This window comes from Cryptotermes secundus, unplaced genomic scaffold (genome assembly GCF_002891405.2).
Source record: "Cryptotermes secundus unplaced genomic scaffold, Csec_1.0 scaffold49, whole genome shotgun sequence".
NCBI lineage: Eukaryota > Metazoa > Arthropoda > Insecta > Blattodea > Kalotermitidae > Cryptotermes > Cryptotermes secundus.
Window position 1 is genome coordinate 1,370,714 of NW_019744106.1, and position 15,234 is coordinate 1,385,947.

The 15,234-nt window shown below is 39.0% G+C and overlaps 3 protein-coding genes across 6 annotated transcripts in view; 2 read left to right on the plus strand and 1 right to left on the minus strand.

Moving 5' to 3' along the window:
• Window positions 1-8,875, plus strand: part of LOC111874339 (probable ATP-dependent RNA helicase kurz) — a 37,035-nt gene extending 28,160 nt beyond the window's left edge. The window contains exons 13-15 of the mRNA XM_023869758.2: window positions 3,548-3,716; window positions 4,476-4,573; window positions 7,850-8,875. Coding sequence (XP_023725526.1) covers window positions 3,548-3,716; window positions 4,476-4,573; window positions 7,850-7,926 — 344 coding nt within the window. The 3' untranslated portion in view covers window positions 7,927-8,875. The remainder of the gene's footprint in view (window positions 1-3,547; window positions 3,717-4,475; window positions 4,574-7,849) is intronic.
• LOC111874341 (thioredoxin-related transmembrane protein 2 homolog) lies at window positions 8,426-12,413 on the minus strand. Of its 2 annotated transcripts, XR_002844541.1 has the most exons (6): window positions 11,997-12,413; window positions 11,712-11,892; window positions 11,424-11,610; window positions 9,990-10,185; window positions 9,046-9,325; window positions 8,426-8,784 (listed from the first exon to the last, which is right to left on the minus strand). XR_002844541.1 is itself a non-coding variant. In XM_023869764.1 (5 exons), exons 1-5 carry the CDS (start codon window positions 12,144-12,146, stop codon window positions 9,197-9,199), a joined length of 843 nt encoding a protein of 280 aa, XP_023725532.1. In that variant the 5' UTR covers window positions 12,147-12,413; the 3' UTR covers window positions 8,426-9,196. The 2 variants fall into 2 exon arrangements, 1 of the variants encoding a protein (XP_023725532.1); XM_023869764.1 differs by having other exon boundaries at window positions 8,426-9,325.
• Window positions 12,414-12,422: 9 nt separating this feature from the next.
• The window catches only part of LOC111874340 (vacuolar protein sorting-associated protein 53 homolog), a 29,490-nt gene continuing 26,678 nt past the window's right edge, over window positions 12,423-15,234 (plus strand). The window contains exons 1-2 of one of the 3 annotated variants that reach the window (XM_023869760.1): window positions 12,423-12,540; window positions 13,567-13,752. In XM_023869760.1, coding sequence (XP_023725528.1) covers window positions 12,448-12,540; window positions 13,567-13,752 — 279 coding nt within the window. In that variant the 5' untranslated portion in view covers window positions 12,423-12,447. Of the gene's footprint in view, window positions 12,541-12,711; window positions 12,796-12,845; window positions 12,951-13,566; window positions 13,753-15,234 lie in introns of those variants that run through there. The other 2 variants (XM_023869761.1, XM_023869762.2) reach the window with 2 other exon arrangements.

Below are 15,234 nucleotides of genomic sequence, written 5' to 3' on the forward strand. Positions count from 1 at the left end.
CAGATAAAGTCGTGTCTTATTTATACTCTGTTCTACTGACAACAGGCCAGCGAAAAATCTAACAATCTACAGCAAAACCATCAATTATTATGGGCGTTATAACATAGGTGTGCAGCTGAACGAAACATACACGTCGAACCCCCCCAGACGATTTAAATCCCTGACGAAACATACACGACGAACCACGGCAACGGGCTAATATCTAAAGTTTAAGAGCTCAGTGATAATTTGGAATAAAGAACCTCTAATGGGGTTTGAGATGTCTCTGCAGGCAGAGCTGCCTCTATATACGTCTTGCAACTGTTTACTGAGCTCATAGCACTGCCCTCTAGCAGCCATTTGTTTTCATTAAGTTGAGTACCATTTCTGTAATGACAGTTATTTTGTCTTTTACTGGTACAGCTTCACTGAGTTCTATGATGATCTGTTGCACTAGAGTGGTGATTTTTAACGTGTCACTGTTAGATGAACTGGGAGCCTGTACTGACACACCTGTTCCCTGAATCTCCTGTTGCAGCAGACACTACTAATGGTGAGCCACAAGTTTTTCCCATTTGTCTATGGTGCCTGTGGGTGCTGATGTTGCATTTCTTGATGCAGTGCATCTGCTCTGATGAGGTGAAATTAGAGAAGAAGGTCCTCTTCTTTGCAGTTCTCCTTTTGCATTACTGCAGCCTTGATATGATGCTGGATGAGGTTTCTCTTCGTCTACTATGGAGCAACTGCAGCAGTTTGGTGTAGATTCTATATTTGTCTTTTCAGGGCATTCCTTATGCAGGTGGCCAGGACCACACCACAGACTTAGAAGGGGTTGCTTGCAGTTGGCCCAGATATGGCCAAAGTTTTGGCAGTTGTAGCACTGCGTAAGGTCAGTCCGAGCTGTGTTTTGAGTCTGCCTTGATGATAATATGGTTAAGGCTCTTCAGCTTGAATATCTCTTGAGATTTTATGTTTCTTATTAAGCTAACAAGGAATAGAGGGAGGGTTTTCGCGTGGGTTTGTCCATCATTTTTCTCACGTTAATGATGTTGAAGCCTAAGTCCTCAAGGGTGTTGGAAATATCCTCCACTGGCATTTCTGGGAGAAGGTGACAGATTATTCCATTTATAGGCTTTTCAGAATTTGGGGAGAAGGTAAAATAGTGGAGATTATTTTTCTTCAGGTAGAACTTCATTGCTGAATAGTCCACAATTGCTTTTGTTATGATACAGGTTCCATTTTGTGTATTTTGGAACTCTTTACTGTCCTTTCACATGTTCTTTTAATTCACTTTGGAGCCTAATGAGATTTGTTGTAGAAGCCATCATTATTGGTGGTGGCCCACATAGTTTTCTTGGAGCCTCCTGCTCTGGTAGTGTGTTCCCTGCACCAGTAGTCTGTGTTGATGTTAGTAGTTCTGAAAGGTGCAAAGAAATTGTGAGTTAACACTGCTTTTGGAGGCAGCTTGACAGCTGCGGATGTTGGGACTACTTTAGTCAACTTCTTGGCTGTCAGCGAGGTATTATTAGACATATGCCTCTTGCATCTCTTTACTTCCTGGAAGTTGTCCTGGGTCGTTTATTCCACTGAGGTTTTGTTCACTACACCACTTTGTTCTGCCTGTGCAGTCACCTTCAGGATGGCCTTCACTTTATGCAGTGTTACCGCATACTTGCTGTAAAGATCACTACAAAGTGGCTTCCCATCTAGAGCTTTGCAGTAGTATGCTCTGTTCTCCTCTGTGCTGTTCATAATAGAGGTTCACTCAGAGCTTTCCTCTACTTCAGCCAGTGTGCATCTGTCAAGGTTCTCAGTGTCACTGAGTAGTTCATACATTTTTTGCACTACAGAAGCTGGTTCTGGGTAGTTCTGATGGCATGACATTCAGATTTCAGCAGTGCTGGCTCCTGTGTCCGGTATTTCTGGAATTACTGGGACATTTGCCATTTTGGTGTATGCTCACTTTCACTGCTTGTTTTGATCTTTTTAACAGCACCGCACAGCCACGGCCAGGTGGCAAATTTTGTCAAATGGTAGTTAGCTGTGAACACATTTCCATAAAGTGAAGTCCGTAAAAACCACCCTGTCCAACACACGTTTTGTTCAAACCACTAAATCCTGTCAAGACCTGGTGTACTGACTTACTGTCTGATTGCGACCTCAGTAGCTGGCTCATCATCTGCTTCTCCCATTTCTGCTGTAACTCACTCACCACTCAACTCTCCCCACTCATTCCTTTAGCTTCAACCCCTTTCACTGACTCTCACTTCTTGGCTAACCGTTGGTTTTGGTCCTCATTATACAGCCTTGGCACAGACTGCATAGAAATCACCGCTTCCAACAGTTCTTCTGTTGTTGTGTATGTATGTTGCCATGCAGGCATGTTTACCAAGCTGTTCCCTAGCAGTGGCTGTCTCTTCAGGCTCCACTACTCTGGCTTTCAGGTGTCTTGTCACAATATCAAATTAATTCCTAAGTCATTAATGACATGAAATAATCATTGAAGCAACTTTCAGTATCAGAGCAGCTTTGATGGTACAAGCAGCATGATTTTGGTGCTTGTTCAGTATGTGTTGTCACTCAAAGATTACAGTTGTGCAAAAATAATTTATGGCAGAGAGAGAACAGGACTGGTGCAGTGTCTGGAACAATAGGGAATACAGACAGGCACAGAATGCACCACGTGCACCCTCACGCACTCATACGGAAACTTGTGTTTGCAAGTGATCGCCCATCAAACTGTTGACCAAGCAAATGCCCTCCCCATGGGTCTGTTGGACCAAAACCCTTTGAAAGGTAAATATGCCATTAAGATATATGGGGGAGTGGAGTAATAGCTCCACCTTTCTTGAACTTCGAGGTGAGTGGTCAGCTTCATGCCCCTGTTGCTTTACTCCCAGGGAAAGAGCCTGCAGTATCCATTGGTTAGGAGGCTGGGTGGGCAGGCTCCAGAGTCTGTCTTGACACTGTGCAGTAGAGAGAAATCTTGCACTGCCAGGAATCGAAGCCAGGCTGGGACCTAAACCTATGTATACACAAACGCCCACACAGTCAGTTGGACTCAAGGAGTTGTAAGACAGTAAAATATGGTCCTGAATCCTGCATGACTCTGAACCAAAAGTGACTATGCTGGTAAAGACCAACAGAAATTTACCCAACTCAACAACCGATGGATCCTACTCAATTTTACCCTGAAGATGGAGGTAATATATAACTCTGAAATATCGGGAACACTGACCAAATCCACACGGTGAACCCAGCTTTAGTAAGGGAAGTTGCAAAGTGTATGTAAGGATAATAGGTCCCAGATGTGAAGGTGTTTCTAAGTCTAGGCCAAAATCGTACTATCCACAATTTCAAAAGAATGTTTAGTATGCTAGTAATACTAATGATGTTTTGAGACTTCATTTGAAACCAGTGTCAATCCAAGGAATTTGGTAACTAACTTCATGGAGCAGAGTCCTTGAGAAGCTGATCGTCACTTAGATGGTCAAGAAATTCCCTGACTTTTATGGAACTCAGTGGTGCTGTAGTACTTACATGTGCTATGCATATTGCTTAATTTTAGGCCGTGCTGCATGGCAGCTGCCCACAATGGAAGTGGAATTTCCTCCAAGTCTTGACTGCTACAAATGGTTTGCTTGCTTTCTTCTGGAAGGTGTCATCTTTCCAAAGTTGAAAAAGTATAGAAGTTCATTGCTTAGTGTTCCCAAAACTATGGTGAAGACATGGGCCAAGTAAGTAGTATATGCATATACTTTTTTAAGCTTTCATGATGAGTCAATCCAATAAAATCTCTGTGGGCAATCAGCCATGTCAGTATAACAATATTACTGTTTCAGAGACTGTTTTTGCCTCCATTATCAGGGACTGATGAAACTGTTTACTGTACATACATTACAGGCAAAATATAAAATTAGGCACTGTATGTAATGCCCAGAAATATGAGGCGAAACTCAGGCTGTTTCTTGTTAAAATTTACATAAAACTGTGTCCTTAGCACAAATACTGCATCTAGGTAGGAACTAACTGTATGGTGCAAGATCTTTACTGAAAAGTTGATACTCAGGTGGTCAAGAACATGCCAGCTTTTAATGGAATCTGAATGGTTGTCATTTTTGTGTTCACAAAAGCCCACCATCAGATCCTATCTGAGTCAGCTGAATCCAGTCTGCACCCTCACACCCTGTTTTATCCATCTGAATATTAACCTTCCATCTAATTGTAGGTCTCCAAAGTGGTTTCTTCTCTGAGGTTTTCACTTTAAATCTTGTAGACATCTCATTTTTCCCATGCATGCTGTATATCTCACCCATCTCACGCTCCTTGATCTGATAACGCGAGTACCAGTTAAAACTTCATTGTGTAATTTTATCCATTCTCCTGTTGGTTCCTCCTCCTCTGTTTTCCCCATAGAGCAAGACCAAGTTTTGTATCTGTATAAAACAAAGGATAAAATCGTAATTTAGTATGTTTTAATCATGTTCTCTCTCTAGGCTGCAACCCAGGACAGATATTCTTTTGAAAGCACTGGTTGCTCGACAAGTGGACTCAAAGGCAAAGCTGATGGAAGCTTGGAAGAAAGACACTTCATGTAAGTTTTCAGAACTTGGTAATATATGTCTCACATTGTTTAGTTTACTGCGTTCTTGGAGGGTCAATAGCGTATTTTGAAATACAATATCAACTTTATATTTTTTGTCAGATATATTATTTATATAACATCTGAAACTTTCAAGGCAGTTAAAATAAACAAAATATTCACTGATTATCAGCTGTGTTAGGTGGTGAAAAATTACTCTGTCATTGTCATCAGGATCTGAAGTGACACAGAATCCTACTTATCCCATCTGTATACCAGCCTGTGGTCCATGATAGGAGCTGAGTGTGATTCAGTAGGGTGCTAATGGGTGGTATCATAAATTTGCTAGGCTTGGTCTTGTCTCCAGATTGGTATTTTTTGAAACTGCTTTATCATTTGGCGGGTACCAGGACTGACTGAGATTGGATCCCCTGTCCCTGTTGAAGATTTTTTGGTGAACCCTGATCTTGGTAACCTCCTTTTTCAAATGGGCCATATATCCTGGTGTTTTGTCTGGTGAGGTGGTGTTGCTGAAGTTGATGTTACACCCTATTTGAAATGTATATTCATTCACTGATGACTTCTCCGGCTGGGCGAGGCATATATCTCGTTCTTTACACCTGCTCTGGATGCTTCTGCTCGCCTGTTCAATATACACCTTGCTACACTCACATAGAATGCAATATCCCTGCAACATTTAGGCACAAGTTGCCTTTCACAGGTTGGAGCATAGGTATGTGAAGTGTCTTGTGTTTGGAGAGAAACCTGCTCATTTTGTTGGAGACAGCTTGATTGTATGGTATTATCACTGCTGCTGGTTCCTTCTTTGTTTTGGAGCTAGAGCATGCATGACCTCATGTCTAAAAGTCTTCTTCAGGTGGTTGATTTTCACATCCAGGCGATCCTCATCGCATATGGCGTTGCAGCAATGATGTGACCGCACATGTGGTCCAAATTTCTTAATGAATCATTTATGGTTTAAAAAAAGTTTTGTGCTGTGTATGTTGTTTTGCATTTTGTGTTAAAAAATATGTTTTTTTTTTCTGCTTTCCGTGGTTTGGTGATTCTTCTTGCTATTATGGACATCTATTGAGGTTATATATACATATACAGGCTGTCCGGATGAAAGATATCCAAAATAAAAAATGTATATCTCCAAAAATAATTCTCATACATGTATTCGGTTTATGTTAACTGGAAAGGAAAACTCTGAAAGTTTTGTTTCATGCCCAGTTTATGCGCATGTGCCAGCTGGTGACCTTTAGCGAGCTCAGTAATGATGTTGACACCACAGGAACAGGTTCAGTGTGTGTTGTGGCTACCAGAGTTGCAATTTCTTATAGCTATCCACTGTCATTTTAGAACGCGATATGGACATCAACCTCCTACATGGAAAAGCATTCGGTCCTGGAACGACAAACTGAAGACTGCAAGTAGTCTGTTGTGTGTGAGATCTCTTGGAAAGACGTGGACCTCTGAGGAAAATGTCAGTCACATAAGAGGGGCATTCCAGTGAAGTCCACACAAATCAATCCATGCTGCTAGCTTGTAGTTACAAATTCCATGTTCCAACAGTGCACAATGTGCTACACAAAAGGCTCCACCTAAGAGCATACAGGATTCAGAGGATTCATTCACTAAAACTGGGTGACTAAGCAGCAAGCACAAACTTTGCTGTGGATGTGCTAGAAAGAATTGATGCGTCACCTGATTTCCTCTGCCAGGTGTGCTTCTTGAACGAGGCAATGTTCCATGTCATAGGAGTTGTAAACAGGTACAACTGCAGGATTTGGGGCAGTCAAAATCCGAGTCACATGTGAGTTGGAAGGAGGCAGCCCCAAAGTGAATGTGTGGGCTGGCTTAATGCACAACAGTTGATTGGACCGTTTCTCTTTTCGGAAAAGACTGTGACTGGACATTCATACTTGCGACATTTTGGAGCTGTGTGCACTGCCCCAGTTACCACCTGAGCCTATTCTCCAACAAGATGGGGCACCACTACATTTCTGCTACCATTTTAGGAATCACCTGGACAGAGAGATGGCTGGGAGATGGAGCGGCAGAGGTGGACCATTTGCTTGGCCTCTTGGTCGCCAGATTTGACCCCACTGGATGTTTTCTTGTGGGGTTATGTGAAGAACACTGTCTACCAAGTTAAGGTCAACGACCTTCAATGCCTGAAAGCCCACATAAGGAACACTGTGGCTATGGTAACACCAAATATGCTTCAAGCAATGTGGAACGAGGTCATATATCGTCTGGATATTTGTCATGCCACCAAGGGAGCCCACATTGAAATTTATTGAGAAAGTTACATACTCAGAAAAAAAAGCAAATGTAAAAACTACCACATTATCACTTTTCCTGGATAGTCTCTTTCCAAAAACAGAAGATCGCATTAAGTGGAGGAACTGTTTTGGAAGAGACTGTGGACATGTCGTCTGACAGATTACTGATGAATGAATGGTGTAACCCATAAATGTGTATAATAAATGCTTTCAGAGGTATAATTATTTCTGATACCGTTCTTCAGATACTCTGTATAGAAAAGTGAAGCTATTCCTGTAAGAGGTTGTGGAGGCCCATAGGGTTGTGAGATGTCAAGACTCCCATATTTTTTTGACAGATGGTGGTGAGGTCAGCCACCCTAAACTACCAGGAAGATTATATATATCTGGTATGTGGGGATATATAGTTGCATTTTTAGTTACTGATGAAGAAATCTTGTGTTTTGTAGGTGCAGCATGGTCTGTGGATGCATAGTTGTTCACTGTCTTGTATAATTGGTACCTTGTGAATGTATGATTGTATCAAAATTGAGTGGTAACTATTTAGTGTATAGGCATTTGTGTTGTGGTGATGTGTGGTGTATAGAATCTTCAGTGATGTGTGAGACGAAGAAGGGCTTACTGTGCTAGCGGCCTATGAACTGGGTTTTGCTTGTTATGTATGATATATGTACAGTAGGATGTAGTTGATTATAATGCTGTGAGATAGGTGAAGTACATACATAGACTGATTAATTCCATAAGACACTAGGATGCAGAAAATAAAACGACATTACAAAACATTGCACAGGACTTCAATCAACAAAGAGCATGTGAAGATGTGGACTACATTCATCTGGTTCCATAAAATGCGGGAAATTCCTTGAGGAACAGAGAGCTATTATCAGCTTCTCAATATGGACTCCACTCCATGGAATTAATTGCTTAACACATTGTGACTAAAATGGGTAAAGTAATATCATTCTCTATCTGTAACACTGTGTAATGTGTTTAATTTCAGATCTTTTATCAGCATATCAAAACTGGATTCCTGAATCAGCCCACAATGATGTGGCACTCTTATGGCCACCTCTGTGACATCATTGAACAACCTGTAAATAACTGAACAAGCAAAGAGTTCATAAGTATATTTATAACTTTTATATCAAAAGCTATTACAATAAATATACTGTTGATGAATGAAACTGTAAATTATGGACATAAATCACAAACAAATTGTGGAAAAATAGTAATGTTAAACACATTTTTAATACTTTTTCCACAAATTTTATAACAATCCATTTAAAACTGGACATGGAGAAAGACAACTGGAATGTGAGATTTAGGGTTTAAAATCCAACCAAGAACAGTTACTGCAAAGACAAGTTAGTATGAAGTGAATTTCAATTATGGATAAAACTGTGTTGAAAGCAACGACATGAAGATTAAATCCATACTGCAAAAGATATGAGACTACCATTACTAGGAGATCATGGTTGTCTTTTAAATTCTCAAAGCAAAGATGTAATTAATCTATATTGTACAGTAAGATATTTATTGTGCTTTAAGAAGAGGCATCCTTTATGACTAAACACACAAAGAGAAGAGAGCAGTCTCATCAGTCCTGGCAGGAACTGAACTGACCATCCAGACTACTGTATTGTTGGGTATGATGCTGTGTAGTTTAGTGCATTAGATACCAAGCTTTCCAAGAAACTTGGTGCCTCCAGTTTTAGGGTACAAGATTCCTTTTCCCCAAAGACAGAGGCAGCATGTTTCACTGAAACACTGGTACCTACCTATTGAATTACACCTGTCACATTTTAGACTACAGTAGCCTTCATAGTCACTACTCGTGACAGTATTGTTACACTTTTATTATTTCACCAGGCCTTGCATTTTATGCTTAAACAGCCCAATTTACTAAAACTGCTAACAGGTCCCGCAGCTTGGACACTGAAAAAGCACAGACAGAGAATGCATCTGTACATATTACTGTAAATATGTTTTATATACTTCTAAAATAAAATTATAATCCTCTGTACAACATACAGTGTGTCTAAAAAGCTAATGCATATAACAGATATTATACTATCTTTCATATGTCTGTAATTTACACATCAGTGTTTTATAAGTTTCAAAAAAATTGCTTACAAATGCATGCATTACACAAGAAAATACTTAACTAAAATACTTCTAAGTGAATTCAAAGCTCACCTCAGTATGTTTAATGGCAGGTGTCACTATGGCACTGAGTGTAACATGAGGCATGCATTCACACATTTCAAGTTCTTTACATCATGGAATTATAATCTCACTCAATGTCTGTTGTGTTTCTAAATTATGACTAGTGAAATAATTTCTAACTCTATTCTGATTTAATATGACTATTCTGGTCTTCTATCTTGTTCTCAGTAGCACCTTTCTTCTTTTTTAATAGATTAGCCTTACATTCATTATACAAATGGTTCAAATCAAATGATGCTTTCATGTTATCCTGAAACAAAAGAACATATGATAGTTTACAACTTTCTGTATTTGTATAGTTCATGTTCAGCAAAAAACAAGACACTGATATATGGATATTTTGAACTCGTGACTGCTGCAATCAGAGAGTCCTTACTGATGCATGCACATTTGTGCCACCGAAACTGGATATCCGTCTCTCCCTCCCCTTCCTTCAGGCTTCTTTCAGGTTTCCGAATAATGCCTTTCGTTGCGTTTTGATCTGGTTGTATGCATCAAAGATTTCAAACTGCATCTAAAACATCTCTGAAGGATCACTGTCATCAGATAGTCCTGCAGATGCTTACATCATCACTAGGAAGTTACTAGACTTTATTCTCAACATATAATGGGACTCAAAAGTCAACATATCAGAAATATCAATGAACACAGACTTTTCTTCTGTAAGGTTGCCTACTTAAGGTATGATATACCCTTAGAGATGTTTTAGACAAGGTGTGTGGTATACTGTCACTATCCTGTTGGTATATGGCGCACACCAAAAATAAATATCCTAACACCTTCAATTGATATTCAGGTTTCAAATACCAGTGTCATTTTATGGATACTCTGTGCAACTAGGCCATAGTCATAACAAAAAGTCACTCTTAGAAGTAATCTGAAATAATTTTTTTTTCTGCTTCTAGATATTTTACCTCAGAAAAGAAGAATTTGATAAGTTTCCCTCTGTTATCTGCAGCTGGTCTTCTAGTTACTTCTTTACCATTCTTGAACAGTATCACTGTTGGTAGCTGACGACTCATGGATGAATCATTAATATTATACTTCTTGGCTGCATCAGGGTAGCGACCCACATCAATCTTTCCAAATTTCAGGTTTTCTAGAACATACCTATTAACACAGTTGTAATCAATTCCTAGGAAAGATGGAACTGTCTAAAGACATGTCACACTGAACAGCCTGGTGTAATGTTAACACTCTAGACTTGTATTTAGTAGGTGCTTGGTTCAAAACTTGGCTGAGACTTTCATTATCCTGACTGCAGTTTTTCATGGTTTTCCCTAGTCCCTCCATACAAATGCCGGGATAGTATCTAGATTAGACCACATGGGGGCTTCATTCACTACCACCATTCATCAATCCCTACCGCTGGATACTATACAGTATAGATACTGACAATGCCATAAAATGAACCACAAAAAGAAGGCAGGTTTTTAATGAGTTCATGTGTTGATGACAAGGACTAGATGGCTGAATTATAAACTGCTCTGGCCTGGCCCTATGCCACAGGTGTTTGGATAGTTTACAATTACTGAAGTTAGTGTTGAATGAGGTGGGTTGATTATGGCTGACAAATCAGAATGATAAAGTATATGCCTGTCATTTAACTTAAGGTACTAAAATGGAATTCATCCAGAAGGACCTAGCAAAAATACAGAAAAAACCAATCAAGGTAGCCAGTACCAAAGTGGGATTCAGACTGGGTAACTCTGAATTGTAAATCACACATATTATCATAGTGCTAACCCATTAATTCTGTGCTGTGAAATTAGTTTGTTGGAGAGATCTCAGGAAGACAATGATGAGGGTTACTACTTTGGAAAAGGGTACAGTAATGGTATACTGGGTACTGACTTTTTTTTAAGATAAGTTTCAAAACAGCAGTCATGTTCTTTATGTTGTATACCAAATATTTTGAATGAGAGCTGTCTGAAATACAACTTTAAAATTTTTACAAGAGAGAAATAATTTATGATATGCAAATTATTTGTGCAAGCCAATTTTCAAACACTGTATTTACAGCAAATTGCCACTTCCCTTCTTTTGATAACAAATACCTACCTAATATAGGTAATGAATACGCATTTAAGACCAACAAAGTAAATAATACTTCTTAAGGTTCTGTCCTACAGTCAAAAATCTTTATAAAGATAGGTAACCTGTGTTAACTTTAGATAAGAGAAGGCTAATAATCTTTGGTACAGAGATGTAAAATTAATTTGTTGAATACTCCTAAGATATAAGCCTTTTCCAAAATTTCTTATCATAATGAATGCTTGAATGTTTCCTAAAAAGTGTTAGTCTTCAGCAGTAGCAGAAACAAAAGAAGAAGACGAAGAAGGGCTTACTGTGCTGAAATTTGTGCAAATATTGGGGCAAAGTTGGTACATGATGGATTCCACACTGTATAGAACACAACAAGCCAAGTAATCTTTTTATCCCTTTGTAGTTCTTCCTCTAACCCTGCAGCTGTTCGGAAATACACGACATTCTCTGGACCTGAGTATGTTGGTTCAGGCAATAACATTCCCAGCACTGCAAGAAAAAGGTAAGTTCTTAGTCCACATACAATAACTGACCCATGTTTTGGGTTGTAAGTGACAATGTGTGCAGGAAAAGTTAAATGGCCTACTTACATACAAAGAGAATTCCATATACAATTCCCAACCGTACGTCGGCATAAAACCAGAGTATAAGATTTGCAACTTTATTGTACATGAAGCTTGATGTTAAATAATTTATCATTGTCACACTTCCTGCTTTCTTTGTTCTGATCACGACAACTATTAGAAGGAAGAAGAGTATTTCAGACTCTCTCTGAAAAAGAAAAGGGCATCCTCAGCCACTGTATCCATGCAAGAATTTCTAATTTATGGCTTCCTTAATTAGATACTTTCTTAAGCGAAAATAACCTTACTTACAGTGTCCAATTCACATTGTGGCGATGCAGTTTCAAATAAAATGTAACATAAAACTGGCAGTTTTTTAGCTGCAAGATATGACAAACTCAATAAAATATTAACAAAGTAATATGGCTTTAACAGTAACAGCAAGTCATTTTTAAAAGGCATGTTTACGTTTCACGTGTACACAAACTGTTTACTTTTTGTTGAACTTTGTTAAATCTTTTAAATAATGGTGTCACTATAGCATAATGACGGAATAAGAGAATTAGGGAACAAGGTTTTCCTTGTATTGGCGACAATGGTAAAACTGCACTTTCGATCGGATGGCAGCATTAATATTCATTAATACTTTAGTCACCGTTCGTGACGTCATGCACGTTTCCAAGCGTAAACGTACACTTCTTGAAGGTTGCTCTCGGTTTTGATCGTTTTCATGTCGTAACTAGAGCTGTGAATATAAAAGAATATGGCTTCAATAGATGATGACGAATTTCTAGACGAAGAACCTGCAGATATCTGTATAAGTTTTCCACCTGAAGTCCAGAATGCTATTGAACAGGTATGAAAAATGCTGTCTAAAGCACGCAGAACCTCCGTTCGCTTATGAATGGTGCACCATGATCGAACGTGATATTCGAGTGTACAGCTAGGTGATTGCAGAATAGCCAACGTTGCTGATATAACTATTTTCTAACCTGAAAATGTGTTGTTGGACTTTGTATTAAGGCAAATTTACGGCAACTTGAAAGAATGAAAATGTAAAATAACGTTTGTGGTTGTACATGATTTGGATTTTCGTTTTATTTACATTCATGTATGTTATGTTTTAATAGTTTGACAGGTTTTCGGCGTATATGCTTGTTTATGATTTGAACGTTTGTTTTATTTACGTTTTTCCATAGTTTGACACGTTTTCAGTCTCGTTGAGTTCTGTCACATCCCAAAGTGCACTGTGTTCATTATACTGGGGTATGAAATCAAGCATTATTTATAGCCGTAAACTATAGATCGCATTTTTTTATTGCTAGTGGGTTGGGACTAAGTCCCATGTACTGCGGCCACTTCTGGCCAATTGTACCAGCCCCAGATGATAGGTGAGGGTGATTGTGGAGCAGTTAGTGGAATGAAGATTGGCAGGGGAAACCGAAGTACTCGGAGAAAACCTGCTCCAGCGCCACTTTGTCCACCACAAATCCCACTTGACCAGACCCGGGATCGAACCCGGGCCGTCGCGGTGGGAAGCCAGCGACTAACTGCTTGAGATATGACACGGCCATAGAACACATTTACCCACCTGTCATTTTATTATTTGTAGCCATAAACTATAGATCGCATCCACCCTCTTTTGCTCTCTCTACGTCTGAGACTGTCAGAGATATGTTTTTGGTGTTAAATGTAACGGAGTTTACTTTTACCCCCTAACATATCACTGAACCTATTTCATATTCTGTAAATGTACAATGATTCCTTGCATTGTTCTGAAGTACAACACACAATATGTATGCAGTAAATATTATTTTCCACTGTATATAATGCCAAATATGAAAGTGACCCAGATAATCATTCATTTTCTTTTTCATTTTAGGTTCTGCCAAGTAATGACCCACTTGACCAACCAGATTTTAATGCTGTTGACTATATCAATTCTCTGTTTCCAACCGAACAGTCTCTTTCAAATATCGATGATGTGGTCAACAGCATGGAATGTAAGATTCATACCATAGATGATGAAATTCGAACTGTTGTTCGAGGACAGACGAATGTTGGGCAGGTATAGTTGAAGAATCCCCACCCTGTTACTAAAATGTTTATGCCAGTAGTCTACATATAATTTGTGTGTGAATTTGAAGATTACTATGGAGTATGAGAAAGAATTTAGGAAGTCTGAGAGTTATAGATTAGTTATACTGCACCATTTCCACACAAGTAATGTTGTGTATAAACTTATTTTTTTATATACAGTATGATTATATTTTTCCTTCTAGGTTATATGTTTCAACCCGATTGAGCAATGAAGAGTTCTGTCTTCTGAGGTATAAAGCCATGTAATTCTTTGAAAGTCAACCAACATTTTGGAGGAACATACCACCTCCATCTTCTGGGTTGAAAAATGCCACCTGTTTTGACTCCATGTACTTACCTGTCTTATTTTTTGACCCTGAATATGGAGGTGGCATATCATTCTGAAACTAAGGCTGGCTTTCAGCAGACTACACGGCATTATATCCCAGAAGATGGAACTCTTCATAACCATTGTTGTGAGAACCTGAGATCCCACTACTGGGTAATCATCAGGCCATAAATACATATACCCATGATACATTTTACATATTTATACTAATTAGGTGCAAGTCAAATAGATAATGAAATTAAAATAAGGTTACTAAAATAAGATATGTTATTAATTTATTTCTTTGTATTAGTACTATATTACATATTCATTACAATGGGGTACGTGGTAACGTAGTTGGTTGAGGCGCTATGCTACAAGTTGGGAGGTCACTGGTTTGATTCATGATGAGGTCATTGAATTTTTCAATTAACCTAATCCTTTCAGTCACAATATAGTCCAGGCATCAACTCAGCCTCTAACAGAAATGAGTACCAGGTGTCTTCCTGGAATGTAAAGGGCGGTGGGTGCATAAGGCTGACAAGATTACCACCATCTGTGAGCCAGTTGTCTGGAACAGGCATGTCAAATGTGTTGATCGTGATCGACCAGTCAATCGCAGGACGATTTTTAGTCGATCTCATAGGCCTATAAGGAAATTATACGTCAAAAGCATGTATATTCACTTGTAATATAAAATAAAAAAGAGATTATGGCTACTATTCAAGATCTTCAATTATCAAGAAACACCATTGTGCAGCGAATAGAAATGATGTGTGGAAACATAACTGAACAGTTTTTTAAAGATGTTTCCAACTGTGTTGCTTTCTCTCCAACTGGATGAATCTACAGACATCAGAGACACAGCCCAGTTATTAGTTGCTTTTACATCAAACATCATGTGTCGTGTTAGTTTTACCAATATTTTTGCTTAAAGCGAAGTATGACGATAGGAGGGAGTGATGGATCACTGACAGTTTTGACACTAAAAAGTCGATCACAACCTGTTTGAAGTTGGACATGCCTGGTCTAGAAGATGTAGGACCCTCGACCTCTCACACCCATATGTGCCTTCACGGCTTGTTACAGGGATAGCTTTACCTTTTTTAATACAAGTATGTGTTACATTATGATCCAGTTTCA

Bases quoted from the DNA above. Each gene is read 5' to 3' on its own strand.
- LOC111874341 (XM_023869764.1), bottom strand. From the start codon at position 12,146: ATGCCTTTTAAAAATGACTTGCTGTTACTGTTAAAGCCATATTACTTT. The intron at 11,611-11,711 runs GTAAGTAGGCCA...TTTTTCTTGCAG, and splicing joins ATATGGAATTCTCTTTGTAT to TGCTGGGAATGTTATTGCCT. The intron at 10,186-11,423 runs GTAAGCCCTTCT...CTGTGTTAATAG, and splicing joins TTTGCACAAATTTCAGCACA to GTATGTTCTAGAAAACCTGA.